The sequence below is a fragment of the Artemia franciscana genome, chromosome 1 (genome assembly GCF_032884065.1).
Source record: "Artemia franciscana chromosome 1, ASM3288406v1, whole genome shotgun sequence".
NCBI classification, from domain to species: domain Eukaryota; kingdom Metazoa; phylum Arthropoda; class Branchiopoda; order Anostraca; family Artemiidae; genus Artemia; species Artemia franciscana.
In genome coordinates, this window is record NC_088863.1 from 56,793,858 (window position 1) to 56,813,536 (window position 19,679).

Genomic DNA, 19,679 nt, shown 5'->3' on the forward strand with positions numbered 1-19,679 from the left:
TGCGTCAGATGTGTCACTTGTCAAAAGGTCCACCAGACTACCATTATTATGTGTAGGCATATATATATATATATATATATATATATATATATATATATATATATATATATATATATATATATATATATATATATATATATATATATATATATATATATATATATATATATATATATGTATATATATATATTATGGACCATCCTTCTTTTACTTGTCCTACTAAACGTAAAAAACGATCGAGAGGACATAGGAAAAATAATAGAAAAAATGAATCAGATTTACATATGCTTTCTATAGATCTACGCCAGCTACTTGAATCTAGGGGTATGACTTCTGTAATAAAATGTCTAAATAATTTATCCAAGAGGAATTTAATCAAATTTTTCTGGATTGTTAAGAATAATACGGCTCTTGAATATAATTTTAAAGTAATATGTGATACAATTTGCATTCTAACTAAAACGAAATTTATTTCAAAAAAGAAAAAGTTTGATAAGATTGGTAATAAGGATAACAGATTATATTTACCTATTAATTTTACTTGTAAGCAGATTGAAGATATTAATTTACCAGAAATTTTAAATCAGCGGCATGTGAAACAGGCCCTTCCTAGTAATTTGAATTATAATGATAGTCCAGTTTTAATTTATAAATTTTCAAAAACTATTGGGCAAATTATTTTTAATTATAATTTAATACTTAAAAGATTAGATAGTGATATAAATTGGAAACCGGTTTGTAATTGTAAGCAACTTGGCCCATTTGTAAATCCTACTTACAAACATGTTATAACAGGGGACTTGTCAATAATAAAGCAAGATGATCTTCAAATTACAATGAATAAAGGGGCTAATTTGCGTCTTTCTCATCATCTGAAACCATCGAGTGTTCTTGATGGCTTGGAAAATGATTTTGATTTATTTATTGATAAGTGGTGTAAGAAAGAGAATAAAAGTAAAGAGAGTTTTCAAAGTTGGAAGAATTTAATTATTAGTAGAATAAGAAATAAAATATATTCTAATTTAAAGAATAGTAACACTAAATCATTATTTTATGATGCGAAGATTAAACAAGCAATTGCTAATCTACAGAATGAATTTGTAATTGTGCCAGTGGGTAAAGCTAATAATAATTTTGCCATAATTTGTCAGAAGCTGTATTGTGATATCTTAAAAAGGGAGTTATGCACAACTAATGTTTACGAAAACGTAAATTTAGAAGATGAGAATTTAATTGTAAAGACTGAAGAAATACTTTTAAAAAATTTTAATATTAAAATAAATGACAATGATAAAAAGTTCCCTTTCCTATATTGGACTGTAAAATTTCATAAGAATCCCCCTAAACCACGGTTTATTGCTGGAGCAGCTAAATGTCCAACCCGCATTGCTGCTACTGACCTCTCTTTAATTTTAAAGGAAATTGTAAATAAACTTAAAACCTATTGTTCTGGTATTAAAAAGTTTTCGAATTTTAATCCATATTGGAGTGTTAATAATTCACTGCAGGTGATAGAGTCTTTAACAATGGTTTCAGCTAAAAGAATTGAGTCTTTCGATTTTGTGACAATGTATACTAATTTATCTCCTAATGTAGTGTTAGATAATTTAAAAACTGTTATCAAGAAATCTTTCCTTTTATCTAGTAAAAGGTTCTTAAAAATAGACACTTATAATAAAAAAGCTATATGGACAAATTGCTTTAATACCACAGTTAACTTGAGATGTTACAGCTTGGATATGATTTTTGAGCTATTAGAATTTGTTTTATATAATACTTATATAAGATTTGGTGGTGATTTGTACAAGCAAATCGTGGGAATTCCCATGGGGGGGAATGCCAGCCCATTTATAGCTGACTTGTTTTTAAGTCAACTAGAATATAAATATATGATGGATAAGAATAATCCAAATAATTTAAAACATGTTTTGTCAAATAATAAAAGATATTTAGATGATATTTTGGTCTTAAATTGTAAGGATTTCATTGATATTTCTAAAAATATATATCCATCAGAGCTTTCTCTTGAACCTAGTCATGGAGCTGGTCATGAAGATCATTTTTTTAGATTTAAATGTTAATATTTGTGATAATAATAAATTAAGTTTTAAAATGTATAATAAAACAGATGATTTTGATTCTGAAGTGATTAGTTTCCCATTCCCTGAAAGTAATATACATTCAAATATCACATATTCTGCGTTTTTCTCACAGTTACTTCGTTATGCAAGGATTTGTAGTAATTATATTGATTTTAAAAATAGATATAAAATCTTGAGCCAAAAATTGATATCAAGAGGTTTTTCTGCAAATAAATTAACTTGGCAATTTAAAAAATTTAGTTTTCATATAACGAACTTTTAAATAAATATCAAAAGAATTATCTGGAAATACTTAAAGAAATTTTCAACTAATTTTGGAGGTTCGACAAATGATGATGCAGCGCCATTTATTTTGAATTGTGTTTCTAATAGAGCGGATTTAAAAAAAAAAGGGGGAAAAAGAAAGAAAAAAAAAATAGCCACATGGTAAAGATGAATTCTATAATTGTATAGTTCATTAATTTTTTTTTTTTTTTTTTTTGCAATGTGTTAATACTTGTGATTTGGTAAATTTTATCATATTTAGTTTACCTATTGTTGCTAAAAAGAGGAATATATTAACAGGATAAGCTTGTTTTGGTGTTACCTGGTTGTTTTACATTTGCTGTTTTTTTTTCATAGTTATGTATTTTGGGGGTGATACCTGACGCGGGGATGCCATGGATATTCTGTGGTAGCCACAACACTTGGCTGGGTAGAGAATTTAAAGTGGCGAAACCCTATAGGCCAGTGTATTCTCCTGATGAGCCCTTGTGTTGGGTTGTTGCCTCTGAATTATTTGTCTTTATTATTTTTTCTATTGTTTGGTAAATGACGACTTATACTTGTTGACGACATGACTGCCTGTCCATGGATTATTCTTTATGGTTGATTGTGTTTGGCTATGCTGTTTGACCTATGTGATTGTATGGATGAGTAGGGTTAAGGCCTCATTCAAGTGCTGGTCTATATTAATCACTAATTTAGGAAAACAGTCTTCCTTTTCTCCTTCTGTCTCTTTTTTTTTTTTTTTTTTTATGTGTTTGTGCTGTTGCATTGGTGATTTCTCTTTTCATGATATATATACATATATATATATATATATATATATATATATATATATATATATATATATATATATATATATATATATATATATATATATATATATATATATATATATATATATATATACGTCACTCCAGCTAAGCTCAAATCATCAAGAGAAATAGTTCGAAAAAGAAAGTTTCAATCGCCAGTACTGAAACAAAACGCTGTTGTTGAAAAGAAACAGAACATAGTTGACGAGGAACAGGTTAACAGAGACATAGATGAGTATATAAAGAAAGGTTTTAAGTTTGACGACTATGATAAATATGTAAAACTTTTACATGATTATAATGATGCCAAGGATGCGACTCAGATTATATTTGGAAGATTAGCTGAGTTAGACGGGATAACTGCTAAAACTATGAGTTAGAAGGGATTACTGCTAAAACTATTCACTATAGATATGGAATGAATGCTACAGATTAATTAGTTTAAAAGGTGTATTTCTTTAAATAATAATATTTGATGTTTGTTAAACTAAATGAAGTTCTTACTTTGTCATCTGTTCCGAATAAAAAAAAAAAAATTCCACGATATTTTTTATTTTTGTGTAGTGTCGTGTTTTCAGCGAAAAACAAAAACAAAAAAAAAACAGAGATTGGCTCGGACTGAGACTCTAGAAGGAGAATCTATGGGAACTAAATACTAAAATGATAACAATTCATATATCAAACGAATTGAATTCTTAGGTTGATTTCAAAGACATAGAATTCACTAAGCTCAATGTCAACACTAAGATGCTATGAGTCTAAGAAAACTTACCTGATTTAGAAAAAGGGGGAAACACTCCCCAAAATTCAAACGATCTTAGTGAAAATCACATTGCTAGATTTACCAATTTAGAGAACCTTACTTTAGAAGTTTTCAGTTCCTATCTACAAAATGTGAAATTTCTAATTTTTTTTTACTGATATCTAATCCAAAATGGTGATTAAGGTTAGCTTAATCAATTAAACTTAATAAGGTAAACCCCTCCCCCTAATGGTGAAGTGGCTAACCTTAACAAGTTATCTGAAACCGAAGAGTGGCAGGATTGATTCAAGAGGCCTGGGTATATAGGAATGATTTTATTCATTTTAAAAGTAAAGATTACTGTCTAGTAGTGTCTAGGGGTAATCTAAAGCTGAAATATAGGAAGTGTAACTACCTACCGTGAAGCTTTAACACTGATAGACTCAAGGATGAGAAATTGAGGTAAACTTTTCAGGAACCGTCTAATACAAAAATGGAGAGTCTAGATTTTGGCAATGCAGAAAATAGATGGAATAATTTTCGTAAAATAGTCTGTGAGATCGCTGATGGCGTCTACGGACGAAAGTTTGAAACACAGTTAGAAATATAATTGAGACTGTTTAATGTTTAGTATAGAGGAGGAGGGGTTTGTACAATGTAAAATTGAAGCCTTTGATAAAATTGCTGAAGGTCTGGAAGATGCAATCAGATGGTATAATAGTAAAATATTTTACCGACATAGAAAAGACATATAAAATAGAAAAGGAGTACTCAATCTGGACGTGTTCCAGTTAAAGATAAGATCGTTCTGCAATTAGCTATAGGGAAAGTGTTAAAAAGAGATTGGCATTTTGAGAAAGAGCTAAACCGTGACAGAGTTAAAAGGAAAGATATGGAAAGGAATGAACAATTTTTGGATACTTTGGAAGTGAAGGAGTTGTATAAGTGATAGTACTAAAACGATTAAGAATAATGACCTCTGGTACTGAGAGTGTGTAAATATGGTTTCTGTAAAGGTAGAGATGAAATACTGAAAATTGTCAATATGTTTTTTAAAACAGGGGGAAAACCTAGGCAATTTAGGAAAACTTTAATGAAATCCCTCTAACAAAAGGTGATAACAACGAGCGTGATAATTATAGAAGGATAAGCTTGGTTCCTGTATGAAGTAAATTACTTAGTATGATGATACATTTTAGATTTAGGGATGCTGTAGATTAAGTTTTAAGAGAAGAACAGTGATGTTTTAGGAAGGGGATAGGATAAGTCGACCAAATTTCCCCTCTTTGATTAATATAAGTGAGAACCTGACTTATATATTAAACCCCTTTATTCTTCAGCTTAATTGATTATGGGCGAACGTTTGTTCAGCTGATGAAAAGCTTTATCAAAGGTCCTATCCTTGTATTGTGTACCAGTTAAATACATTAACTGATTAGTGCAATTTATGAAAAAAAAGATTGCTGTGGTTATGGCAGGAAATTAGGTTAGTAGCTATTTTCGTGTTAAATCAGGAGTTAAACAGGATTCCGTTCTTTCCCAATTTATATGGATCATGTTGGTGGACTTTGTTGGACTTTGGGGGACTTTGTTGGCACAACAAAGGTAATGGGAAAACATGGAATCCACTGGGGAAGTCAAAATCTTTTAGGCTTAGATTCTGCTGATAATTTGAGCATCCTAGATGACACTTTTAGCAAAATGAATCATTTTTAAGATATTTGGGGAGTTCAGGGTGAAAGAATAGGTTTGAAAACGAATGGTGGAAGGACTAATGCGCTAAAACTAGAGTTAAATGGAGGTGATGTTGGGTAACGAGAAAGTCGTTCTGCTGGACAAATTCATATACCTATGGTGATATTTTAGTAAAGACCGTGGGTGCAGTGAAGATGTTCAAAGTAGAATAACCAAGGTCCAAAATGTTTTTTGTTTTTTCGCCAAAAAGTTTGGTGAAATCTGAGAACCAAAATTAGAATATCGGAAGCTACAATGGTCAAGTATGGTTCTGAAGTTTGGGGGCTCCGAAAAACGAATGATTTGATTGATATTTTCCAGAGAAATTGCTAATGCATTGTCTGGATACCCGACTTAGTATTTCAAACAGTAAGCTGTTCAAGAAATTTGGTTCAATGCCACTTTCTAGGGCTACAATCAGAGAACTTCCTGTGTTGTACTTCCTGTGGAGGAAGTACAAGGGATTGCTAAAGATCACCCTTGTCGTTATCGTCCTTGTGCCTATGTCTAAAAGTATATGATCCCTGATTGTGATGGAGGATGACTTAAGAAAAGATTTAAAGAATAACTTCTTGGGAGGGTGTAATGTTGGAGGCTTTAAATATACTGGTGTGGAGGAGGAGCGTGCCTCTCCACAGAATTATCAATCGTTTTATCTCGTTTTAGTTTACAATTCAATGTGATTCCCGATGTCACTTGTCTTTTATCTGCAGATTTAGTTTTGCATCATTTCCATTTGCGTTTGGTTGTGATGCTCATTAATGCATGTTTTCTAGCTTGTATACTTCGATAATATATCGGAAATGCCACACAACAATAAACATTCTTCCCTTAACAGATCTTTTTTTTTCCCTTTTGCATATCTGTAGATCCTATACCTTTGAGATCTGTCTCTTGTCTTCAGCCGAGTGTTGTAATTCCCTCCTTAATTCGGCAAAAGTGTCTCTTAAACTTTTAAAAGTGTAAAACTTTGTAACTAAAAGCTTGTTAGTTTTTACTTTTGGGCTTCTCTAGCATATTTATACACGCTCTGTGTGATAAAACATAAAAGAAAACAAGTTTTTTCAAATGAAAATATGGAGCAAACATTAAAACTTAAAATAGACAGAAATTACTAAGTATATCAGGGGGGCTTTCCCCTCCTCAATACATCGCTTTATACGCTAAAGTTTTCTATTATTTTTATAAAAGCTTCTTATTGTCTTAATTAAACGAACCTTGTGTATCAGGAGTCGTTCTTACAGAATTGGGACAAAATTCAAACTATAGTGTAAAGGGCGAAATGAAGAAGAGGGGGCAGCCCCCCCCCTAATATACGTAATAATTTTTGTTAGTTTTAAGTTTTACTACTGCTCCTTACTTTCAGTTGAAAAAAATGTGTTCTTTTATTTAATTTCTGGTCATTTTTTAAATAATGCCTGGGACTCTGACTCCACCCACGAATAAATCCCTTCTCCTCACCGATATATCCTGTTGACAATTCGATCCTGGTGAAAATTTACCCTGGACAATTACCCTTAACATCTCAACGGGTAAAATTGAGTCGACAAAGAGATAGCAAGACATGAGAAGAAAGGAATTCTGGCAAATTCCCTCAGTGCCAAATTTCCCCTGAAAAATTCCTCTCCTTGGAAAGTTCTTTCGATGGACCCCCCCCCCCCAGCAGAAAATGTTCCTCCCCCACCCAAAAAATGTATGCACATTTGCCAATAACGAATACATTACGTTAACAATGGGCAAATTTATAACTTAAAGACCTTTCCTCAGGGGTTGTGGGGGGTCATATTATCTCAAAAGGAATAGTTATTCGGCCTTTCAACTATGTTGAACACAATTTCTATCTCAAAATTTTGATCGGACGGTTTTGAGAAAAAGGGTGTCGGAAGGGGCCTAGTTGACCTCCAGTCTGGTCACTTAAAAAGGGCACTAGAACTTTTAATTTTAGTTCGGATGAGCCCTCTCCTGACATTTTAGGACCACTGGGTCGGTATGATTACACCTGAAAAAAAATGAACACGCATCTGTGACGTTTCTTCAGGCATAAGATTCAAAATTATATAATTTTGCAGATGGGGGCTTGAAACCTCTGAATTAGGTTTCTCTGATGCGCCGAATCTGATGGTGCGATTTTAATTAAGATTTTGTGACTTTTTGGGGTTTTTCTCCCCTTTTTCTGAAAATCAGGCAAATTTTCTCAGGCTCGTATCCTTTGATGGGTAAGATTCAAATTAATGAAAATTATATGTTTGGAGTCAGCATAATAAGCCGACTCTTTTGGTATGTCTATTGGTATTAAAATTCGTTTTAGAGTACCGGTTACTATTAAACAGGGTTGCTCCTTAATTACAGCTCGTAACCACGAACTTTCATTAAAAAGTAAAATTAGATCTATAAGCATCAAGTCATAGATGTACAACTTGTTTATTATGTTGTTTTATACAACTCTGGTCGATCGAGGATTGCTTGATAGTTGGGATTCACAGTACAAGATTCAAGTTTCAAGCAAACTCATTTGCTTGAAAATATTTACCTTGCTGATCACATAACATTTAGAAATGCATTCAAAACTCCTGCTAGATCTGTCACGATGAAGCATACAATGGGATTTTGAAAGTCTCTAATAGTGGATTCAAAATGAAGCGAAAAATTGAAGACAACACAAAGTAGTTAAAGTCGGTTTTAAGGATTATAAGTGTCCGATTTAGGACTGAAACTAGCCCACTACTTAAACAAAATAATATAAAATGTATTACTTTTTTTAATACCCATGAAAATCCTGGTTAAAAGCTGCACAAGCTTTGTTGTTGGTATTTGACTTGACGTGATTAAGTAATATTTAAAAAGAAATCAAGTGATTCAATGATATTCAAAAAAAAGAAAATTTATTGACAGATATGGTAATGGTGAAATTAAATTGTCAACAATCACTGAATTCTTCTTTTTCAAAAAGAGTGCGTGTAGGCGATGAAAATTGTGCTTTGACTCCTACTGTTCCGGCAGTTGAGGCAAGAATAGAAGGTACTTGTATGATCTCGTTCCTTGCTAAACCATTCCACTTAAAGCGATTATTAATGAGAAAGCTTTTTTTCATGCAGCTTTATACACCATTTTCCTTTTTTCACTTTTTCAAATACTCGATAATGATTTGACATTCAGAATGAAATAGTTCTTTGCCACGAATTGTTTGATATATTGATTGTCTAACTGATCTGTTTTCACAAATGGAAAATACACAGAAAGGAGAGAGTTGTTGAATTCCTTGGTGAAGATGGCGTGAAATGAAAACAGATACTAGAACTAGAGTTATGGTGGCTGCTTTATGAATACCAACTTTCTAATCCTATCATTCTATTTGAGAAAAAAACAGCTCGTATGATTGTTGCTCGATTTTACTACAAAATGTCCGATAAAATCTTTGTTGAATAAGAGAAGATCATTGCAGATGAGCCAATGGACGCAATAACGGGTTTTTGTTCACCAATAGTTGCTTGTTTTTGTCTCCTATTTTCTGAGGCCTTGGTTCATTTTCCGTTTTTTTTACCCTCCGATCAGCTTGCTTATCTCACAGAATCAAATAAAATATGGACCTTGGCTGACAATTATGCAACTGTGAAGTCTTCAAGAATTGAAAACTCATTTAAAATTTAATGATAAGAAAAACAGTTCAGTTTTCGATGCGACGTAAGAATGTGAATTAGATCGTTTTTTTTTGGTCACGGTCTGAATGAAAAGGCATCAGAACGCCTGTGTTTAAAAACAGTCAAATTAGCAGAAAGTAGGAGGACTTAAGAGGAATACCCTTAGCTGTTTTTTTTTTTTAAAAAAAATGAGCAATGATGATTAAGAGAGCCACATAAAATACTTAATGGTCACTGGATCAAAAAATCTTTTATTTTGTGTTTTAATCTAGGAATGATTTTAAATGCTTCATTTAAAGATTTTTAAAATAAACTAGATTTTCAAGTTAGTTTACCTAAAATTTAAGAATAACTTATAAGCCAAAGCATTAATAATCCCTTTCATGAAATAGACCAGCAAACAGATGACACCTTTCTCATTTTGCCCATTCCTGCTTGAAAAAAGGTCAGGAGTGCTTTGTAAACCTTGACAAGATTTCTGATGCTCGAAAGTTGGACTTTATGTGTAGGCACTGAAAACCAGGAAAGGACTATGTATTTCCTAAAATAGCTAAGGCGAATTACGAGAGTATAGTGATAAAACATCGGTATTCTCAAAGTACGTGGCTCCAACAGTCTTTATGGTTGGTGTTCAGTCCTTCAAAAAAAGGTGTAATCTGTAAACAATGTTTCCTATGTGCCAAATCTTAGACTGGTAAAGGCTCAAATGAAATTCTTGGATGCTTATTTTTGAGTCCATATACTGACCTTAAACATTCTCTCGCTGACTTCAAATATCATGATGAAAGGCAATAGCTTTCTAATTGACCAGTAATTAAACTTGCAAGATCACAAAAAAAGGTTAAAAATTGTGCAATGTTGAGACCAATTATCCTGGCTACTCTATTTTGTTGTTTTCATGAACTAGCCCTGGCGTGTCATCATTAAAAAAAAATGATCTCGCAAAAAGTGCTGAAAATGAAGAGGTATTCAGAGGGTTGTTTTGATTGATGTTAGATTGCTGAAACACAAAATTGCAAAATCATTTAGAATCAAACAGTTCGTGGTAACGAACTGTAGTAAGGAGCGACCCGGCTCAATAGTAGCCAAAACTCTAAAAAATGGAATTTTGGTACCAATAGCTACATCAAAAGAATCGCATTTTAATGCTGGTTTTAAATATATAAGTTTCATCCAGTTTAGTCTTACCCATCAAAAGTTACGAGCCTGAGAAAATTTGCGTTATTTTAGAAAATAGGGGGAAACGCCCCCTAAAAGTCATAGAATCTTAACGAAAATCACACCATCAGATTCAGCGTATCAGATAACCCTACTGTAGAAGTTTCGAGCTCCTATCTACAAAAATGTGGATTTTTGCATTTTTTGCCAGAAGGCAGATCATGGATGCGTGTTTATTTGTTTTTTTGTTTTTTTTTTTTTCCCCAGGGGTGATCGTATCGACCCATTTGTCCTAGAATATTGCAAGAGGGCTCATTCTAACGGAAATGAAAAGTTCTAGTGCCCTTTTAAGTGACCAAAAAAATTGGAGGGCACCTAGGCCCCCTCCCACGCTAATTATTTTCCCAAAGTCAACGGATCAAAATTCTGAGATAGCCATTTTATTCAGCGTAGTCGAAAAACCTTATAACTATGTCTTTGGGGACGACTTACTCCCCCACAGTCCCCGTGGGAGGGGCAACAAGTTACAAACTTTGACCTGTGCTTACACATAGTAATGTTATTGGGAAGTATACAGGCGTTTTCAGGAGGATTTTTTTTGGTTGGGGGGAGGGGTTGAGAAGAGGGGGATATGCTGGGGGAACTTTCCATCGAGAATTTGTCATGGGAGAAGAAAATTTCCATGAAGGGAGAGCAGGATTTACTAGCATTATTTAAAAAAAAAAAAACAATTAAAGATATATGTGAAAAAGCTTTTTCAGCTGGAAGTAAGGAGCAGCAATAAAACTTAAAACAAACAGAAATTATTACCCATATGAGGGGCTCACCTCCTTCTAATACCTCGCTCTTTACGCTAAAGTATTTTTAGTAATTTCAACTATTTATTCTACGGCTTTTGTGATTCAGGGGTCATTCTTAATGAATTGGGATAAAATTTAAGCTTTAGTGTAAAGAGCGAGGTACTGACGATAGGGCGAATCCCCTCATATATGTAATAAAAACATGAGAATACAAAAGTTCTTTACGTAAGCTAATTTATAAGTTACGTAAATCTTTTACCAATAAAAAGATTCGTAAAAAATTAAAAGTTCTAGTTGCCTTTTTAATTAACCAAAAAATTGGAGGGCAACTAGGCTTCGTCCCCCGCTCTTTTTTTCTCAAAATCATTCGATCAAAATTATGAGAAAGCCATTTAGCCAAAAAAAAATAAAAATATGCAAATTTCGTTTTGATTATTCCTCTGCGGAGAGCCAAAATCAAAACATGCATTGATTCAAAAACGTTCAGAAATTAAATAAAAAAAACAAGTTTTTTTAACTGAAAGTAAGGAGCGACATTAAAACTTCAAACGCACAGAAATTACTTCGTATATGAAAGAGGCTGCTTCCTCGTCAACGCCCCGCTCTTTACGCTAAAGTTTTTTACTGTTTTAAAAAGAAGAATTGAGAGAAAGAGTCAAACTTTAGCGTAAAGAACGGGGCGCTGATGAGGAAGCAGCCTCTTTCATATACGAAGTAATTTCTGTGCGTTTGAAGTTTTAATGTCGCTCCTTACTTTCAGTTAAAAAAACTTGTTTTTTTTTATTTAATCATCCACTAAAAACGAAAAAAAAATTTATGTTGTCCGGTGCAAAACGATTTTCATTTTAACGGATACTTCCCAATAACTAATACTATATGTAAAGAAATGGGCAAAGTTCATAACTTGCAGTCCTTCCTGCCGGGACTGTGGGGGAATAAGTCGTCCAAAAACATAGTTATCAAGTTTTTCGACTATGCTGAAAAGAATGGCTATCTCAAAGTTTTGATCCGGTGACTTCGGGAAAAATGAGCGTGGGAGGGGGCTAGTTGCCCTCCAATTCTTTTGCTCATTTAAAAAGGGCACTAGAACTTTTAGTTTTCGTTAAAATGATCCCTCTAGTGACATTTTAGGACCGATGGGTCGATACGATCGCCCCCGGGGAAAAGAAAAAAAAAAACAAATAGACACGCATCAGTGATCTTTCTTCTGGCAAAAAATACAAAATTCCACATATTTGCCGATGGGAGCTTGAAACCTCTACAGTAGTGTTCTCTGATACGCTGAATCTGAAGGTGTGATTTTCATTGAAATTGTAAGACTTTTAGGGGATGTTTCTCCCTTTTTTTGAAAATAAGGCAAATTTCCTCAGGCTCCTAATTTTTCATGGGTAAAACTAAACTTGATGAATATATATTTAATATATTTAATAATATATTTTAATAATATAGTTTTAATAATATATTTATATATTTAAAATCAACATATCAATCTGATTACTTTGATGTATATATTGATGTATATACTCCGTTTTTTAGAGTTTCGGTTACTATTGAGCCGGGTTACTCCTTACTACACTTTTTTACCACGAACTGTTTGGTTAAATAAATCAAAATATTCCGAAAGCCATTTTGCCAAAAAAAGTAAAATTAACATGCAAATTTCGTTTAATTATTCATGTACGGTGAGCCAAAATCAAAACCTGTATTAATTCAAAAATATTCAGAAATTAAATAAAAAGATTCCATACTGAAATTACACAAAAATTATTCCATATATGAAAGGGGCTGTCTCCTCTTCAAAGCCCCGCTCTTTACGCTTAAGTTTGACTCTTTCTGACAACTCTACTTTTTAAAACAATAAAAACTTTAGTGTGAAGAGCTGGGCGTTGAGGGGGGGACAACTAGTATATATTATCATGTTTGTCTTTTTAGAATGAATTGGTAATTAATTGCAAGATATATTGTATGTCCTTTTTTAAATAGACAAGCCCATAATGAACTTTTTATTCTGACAAAAAAAATTAAATTTTATAATTTAAGAGTTTTTTGCCCAATCCCTTTTTTTTTTGTAATCGATATTTGAATATAAAAAAAAATATTGATTAACAACTCTCAACTAGTCTGCAGCTGTTGTCTTTTCCCTTAGCTCTATATTGCCTACAAACCCGATCATACTCTTATTAGACACACGGGAATACTCGAAATAGTATTTAAAAAAAAAAAAAAATCTTATTCTCAGATTTACTGTCTAAGCATAGATATTTTTGGCATGCTCAAATAATTCAACATCGACTGTTGAAAGTTAGGCGGCTTTGTTTATTATAATTAATAAGTGCGTTGATTAAACTTGATCCCTCTTATTACAAACGCAATATTGACTCTATGCAGCCCCAAGATGAACTCTTTCCACTTCTAGTTTCTTCCTCTTTCTCTCTACTCAAACCTAATTTAGGAGAACAGTAGACGAATTGCTTTCAATGGGGCCGCTAAGTCATGTACAGTACGGTTCAAGATTTAAATTTTGATTAGCATATACACGAGGCACATTTTAGAAACAACCGTTAGATTTGAATAACTGATTAAGAATGAATTGTAAAGTATTTTAATTGAATGACCAAATGGATTTTTGAACAATGTGGAAAAGGTGACCCCTCCCCTCTCCCGACACTCAATATATTACAGGTAGACACTACAGCCTCAAGTTGAAGCACAGTCAAGTACACTCGTATATATGCTTACCAGTTTGGTACAGTTTTTACTTATGTTTTCCAGATTGTTAATTTTTATGCCCTTTACTTTTTTTGATTGTTTATTTTTGTAAGGGCTTCCATGAAACTTGGTAAGCAATGTAGGTTCAATTATTTTTATGCCAGAGCTAACAAAATATAATCCTAAAAATTTTCGTTAAAGCTTCTGTCTTAGTTCACACATTCGAAACTTCTCAAAATCAGGAGTTAAAAAAGGCTTACTGAAAAACGGGAATAGACCAGAACAGGTTAATACAAAAGTAAAGACCTGATCACCTTTTTTGTTTTATTTCTTGGGAAAAGAAATCAGAATAGAGTCTGTACTGGCATAGTAATATATTTTTTTCTGGTCAGGAATGGTGCAAAATTGTCATTTTTGTGATTTGATTTTCGTGCTATTTTAAACTTAATTTCTTTGTTTCCTAGTAATCTTTCATTTAAACCTGACTTTTTCACTTTTTGTTTCTTTTTTAATTCGGGTAAAAAAAAAAGCTTTAATTGTGACAAATAATACGAATTTCTTTAAAAACCTATATTTTAGTTTTGCTACATTGACTGCATCGTTTAACCTCGTAATAGTCTTGACTAAGCAATTTATTTTTTTAGGACAATATGGTTGATTTAATTTTTGTTGCTGAAAACCCACTTTCCTGGCACACGGCCAATATAGAAAGAAATCCAAAACATTACTCGTTTTTAAGGTACATGGGATCTAAAGCTGCAACTACTGTCCAAAATTTTGGTGCTGCCAAAATCTACTTCAACACATTAGTACCTGTGAATAATGCAGTGGGTATATTTTTATTTTAGTGTTCTTTTTCAAATAACAACTCTTTTTTTTCAACTTTTTATCTTTTTTGTATATCTTTTCTGTTCTTTTGTAAGTGTTTTTTGTATAATTTTTTTTTTGTTCTTTTCATCAACTCACAATTGTCTTATCTTTATTTTCGGTGCTATCTGGTGTAATCCTGGTCTCAATCTATGGATTGTTGAAAGTGTGTTGTTTGTTTTTACCTTTCAGTCAAACTAAATTACCAGCGTCTGCATCCCAAGTAAGCTCCTCCGCGTATAATTTAGCGAATTGGACTATGTTCAAATCCCGTGTGAAGTCCTTAGGTCTAACAGTCCTTTTGTTAACAGTAAATTGCCTTTTTTTTATAAAATTGTAGCCTATATGTAATTTGAATGATCCGAATAATTCTACTCCTACTATTTTAAACTGTAACAGATTTTTTTTTTCACTGAGAACCTGATATAAATTCCAAAATTATGTTTTGCTTGTTTAACCCTCCCCATTCGTTCTTATACCTTTTACCCGAAAAGGGTTCCTACTCCAAACTAGATGCACTTAAGGAAGTTTGGGTGTCTGTAGATAGAGTGATCCCAGTTTCAAAGAAAATTTCCTCATTCTTAAAAATTATCATCTTGTTCGGCCTGCTCCAAGATAAATAGAAAATGTCGAATCTACCTCCCTATTCTAAGTTAGTAAAAAGTATAATTTTGGATTCTAATTTCCCAAATAACCAGTAAAAAATCAACCCTACGTTTTGGTCATATGTATTGACCTTAGTCGCTGATCTAACGTTTATCAAATTTGTATTCTTTTGGAACTCTTAATGTTAACTACACTTCTCATGCAAGCCTGTATGTAATTAAACAAAAAAAAACAAGTTTTTTTAAATAAAAGTAAGGAGCGACATTAAAACTTAAGATGAACAGAAATTACTCCGTATATGAAAGGGGCTTTTCGTCCTCAACGCCTCGCTCTTTACGCTAAAGTTTGACTCTTTCTCTTAACTCGACTTCTTAAAAATTTAAAGAACTTTAGCGTAAAGAGCGAGGCGTTGAGGACGAAAAGCCCCTTTCATATACGGAGTAATTTCTGTTCGTTTTAAGCTTTGATGTCGCTCCTTACTTTCATTAAAAAAACTTGTCTTTTTTTGTTTAATTTCTGGACGTTTTTAAATTAATGCATTTTTTTATCTTGGCTCTCCGCGCATAAATAATTAAAAAAAAATTTGCATATTAATTTTTTTGGGCTAAATGGGATTTTCATAGTTATAATTGGAAGATTTTGAGAAAAAAGGAGCGAGAGAGGAGGCCTAGTTGCCCTCCAATTTTTTGATTACATAAAAAGGCAACTATAACTTTTAATTTTTTACTAACGTTTTCATAAGTAAAAAATATACGTAACTTACGAATTAACTTACGTAGCGAACTTCTATATTCGTATGTTTTATTGCGTATATGAGGGGGCTTACCCCTCGTCGATACCTCGCTCTTTACACTAAAGCTTAAATTTTGTCCCAATTCCTTAAGAATGACCCCTGAATCACAAAGGCCGTAGAATAAATAGTTGAAATTACTAAAAAAAATTTAGCGTAAAGAGCGAGGTATTACGAGGAGGTAAACCCCTCATATGCGTAATAATTTCTGTTCGTTTCAAGTATTAATGCTGCTCCTCACTTTCAGTAGAAAAAACTTTTCATATTTATTTTGTCATTGTTTTTTAAATAATGCTAGAAAATCCTGCGCCCCCTCCATTGAAAGTCTCTCCCCCCATGAGAAGTTCCTCCATGGAAAGATCCTCCCACGTAACCGCCCCCCCAACCAAAAAGATCCCCCCAAAAACGTCTGTACACTTCCCAGTAACCATTACAATCTGTAAACACAGGTCAAAGTTTGTAACTTGCAGCCCCTCCCACGGGGACTGCGGGGGAGTAAGTCGTCCCCAAAGACATAGTTATTAGGTTTTTCGACTATGGTGAATAAAATGGCTATCTTAGAATTTTGATCCGGTGACTTTGGGGAAAAAATGAGCGTGGGAGGGGGCCTAGGTGCCCTCCAGTTTTTTTGGTCACTTAAAAAGGGCACTAGAACTTTTAATTTCCGTTAGAATGAGCCCTTTCGTGACATTCTAGGACCACTGAGTCGATACAATCACCCCTGGGGAAAAAAAAAAAAAAAAAAAAATAAATAAACACGCATCCGTGATTTGTCTTCTGGCAAAAAATGCGAAATTCCACATTTTTGTCGATAAGGGCTTGAAACTTCTACAACAAGGTTCTCTGATACGCTGAATCTGATGGTGTGATTTTCGTTAAGATCGTATGACTTTTAGGGGGTATTTCCCCCTATTTTCTAAAATGAGGCAAATTTTCTCAGGCTCGTAACTTTTGACGGGTAAGACTAATCTTGATGAAATTTATATATTTAAAATCAGCATTAAAATGCGATTCTTTTGATGTAACTATTGGCATCAAAATTCCATTTTTTAGAGTTTTGGTTACTATTGAGCCGGGTCGCTCCTTACTACAGTTCGTTACCACGAACTGTTTGATTACCACGAACTGTTTGATATGGTATTCTCCTCTCTCTGGTGCCTATTGTACACGCTGGAGCGTCATTTCCTCCACCAAGTGACGTTTACTTCGGACCAAGCGCAGCATATATACCGAAGTAGCATACTTTGACACTGGGCAGTACTTTCAATTTGATGTACACGGTAAGGAAATTGTGTAACTCTTCTAGTTTCACCGTAGTCACTTCTTGTCATAGAACCTATATGACACTCTTGTAGAACTCTAGAGTAGGTTACCACAGGGAACTGGCCGTCAACCTTCAACTAAGTTGTTGCTTATATCTTGTAATTATTGCCAACCAAATTCGATGTAGCCTACCCCTCTTAACCATCTGTAAAATCAGGAATTAGCTAAGTTTTGAAGGAGCAGGCCGCTGATATATTTCATGCATTACTCCTTTAACGAGCTAAATGCATAAGTTTGAAGTTAAGGCAAAAACGAAAATGATATAGTTAATGATCCTACTGCAGAAAATATGAAAATTGTATTGTGCAGTTGTAAACAGAAAATATATGCATATGTTTTATGTAATCAAAAACGTACGCCTGTTAAATGCTAAAAATATAGCATTATGAAAATTGGTTTGTGTCTATAAATTTGTCACAAGTAACACTAAAAAAACTGAAAAAGATTTACCATGGTAGAAATGCTTTCATAATGTAATCTAACAAGAAACAGTATTTAAGGCACTTCTAATAGCTTATAGAAAGTTGCCGTTAAATGGATGGTTGAATTACTACTGGAATAATAACAAAGTGTTATAAATCTAGCGTCATACAAGAAAATGATTAGCCTCGCGTCTGACTTAATATTATTTCTTTACTTATATTTACGATTATATTTAGGTTGATTTCCTGTTTTCCATTGCATGGATATGGTGCAAAAAGTAGTAATATGTAATTACTAAGTTGTAAAAGTAGTAGATAGAAAGTGTTTTTGTATAAAGAAAGAAAAATGTATATGGAAGTTTCCATTTCTTACTGCAATTCTCTTCATGCATTTAGCTTATTAAACCTTATTCTTCTGGGAAAAATACAGTTTTGCTTGTAGGTGATAAAATATGGCGTAGTTTCACGTGAAAGTTTTATCGAAGATCTCCTTGATTGGAATTCCTTATATGTAAGCGGCAGACTTCACAAACCTGTTTTAGTCCTTCAGAATTATGACGATGGAGACATAAAAATGGCCTTGGAGCAAAATCTGTATAGCGCCCTTCATGCTAGCTTACTCCTACTTCCTGAATCATTCACCGAAGAAAGACTTTGCCATACTTTGGCCAGTTTGTCGTACAGAGGTGACATTTTATTGTTGTTTTTTGTTTTATTTGAGCGTAAGAAAAAAAAGGATGACATGTTATCCATCGTATTTCTTTTATTTTCTTTCCTAATACTATAGTTTATTTTTGTATGAAAGTGAAGAACGACGTTAAGACTTCAAAACGATCAAAGATTGCCATACATCTTAACAAAAGAACTTGACCCGCCCTTTACTAAAAAGAATGCTAATTGTCAGCCGCTGTTCTTTTCTCTTAACACAATGCTTCTCTGTTCTTAATTAGGTGTCAGGGATATATTTTGAAATGCAATGGGTAAGGAATTAGTCAGTTATCAAACAGTTTTATTATTTGCAACATCCCTTATCTTCTGAGTAATTTGTTTGAATTTTTAGTTTCAACTGCAGCTCCTTACTTTCGTATAAAATAACAATTTTTTGTAACTTAGAATGGATGGAGTTGTACCAATTCTCCCTGAAGCCTAAAATGTTTCTTTTCGGTAGTAATTGGCGTAATCAAGTTTGCCGATAGTTTCTGAATAAAAAGGGGCAAGTTTTCGCGATTGTTTGGACCGATATTCTACTAAAGATCCAGACCATGACTCTGACCCTATAATCAGCCATCAACTCAATGTCATCAATTCAGCCATCAGCCTAACATCAATTTAATCTAATTCATTTAGGTCCTAATGCTAATACAATTAATAAAATGGTGAAACTGTTTTGACGTGGGTGTAATCATAATAAGAATTCCTATGGCAGTTGATGTTGTGCTCCTGTATGCCTTTGGTAAAGTAGTAGCACCTTCAGCACGGATTCCAGACATAAGCCTGTAAAACGCTGTACTTGAATGAAATACAGAGCTGAAAGAACGTAGGGAAACACTTGAATAGATCGTTACTTTGGGATGATTTGAAAACTAAAGTAAATTATTTTTGTTCTCAACAATTGATTGATAACACCATCTTCAATAATCATTGGTTGTGGAGAACACCCAAAGATAGGTCCTAGAGCTCTTCCTTTAAGACTTTTTGTAAAGATTGGT

The 19,679-nt window shown here is 33.2% G+C and overlaps 1 protein-coding gene across 5 annotated transcripts in view; it reads left to right on the forward strand.

The window, feature by feature from the left end:
* Positions 1 to 19,679, forward strand: part of LOC136031601 (phosphatidate cytidylyltransferase, mitochondrial-like) — a 47,913-nt gene that overhangs the window by 14,933 nt on the left and 13,301 nt on the right. For all 5 annotated transcript variants that reach the window (XM_065711264.1, XM_065711277.1, XM_065711270.1 and 2 more), the window contains exons 2-3: positions 14,607 to 14,789; positions 18,413 to 18,656. In XM_065711264.1, coding sequence (XP_065567336.1) covers positions 14,613 to 14,789; positions 18,413 to 18,656 — 421 coding nt within the window. In that variant the 5' untranslated portion in view covers positions 14,607 to 14,612. The remainder of the gene's footprint in view (positions 1 to 14,606; positions 14,790 to 18,412; positions 18,657 to 19,679) is intronic.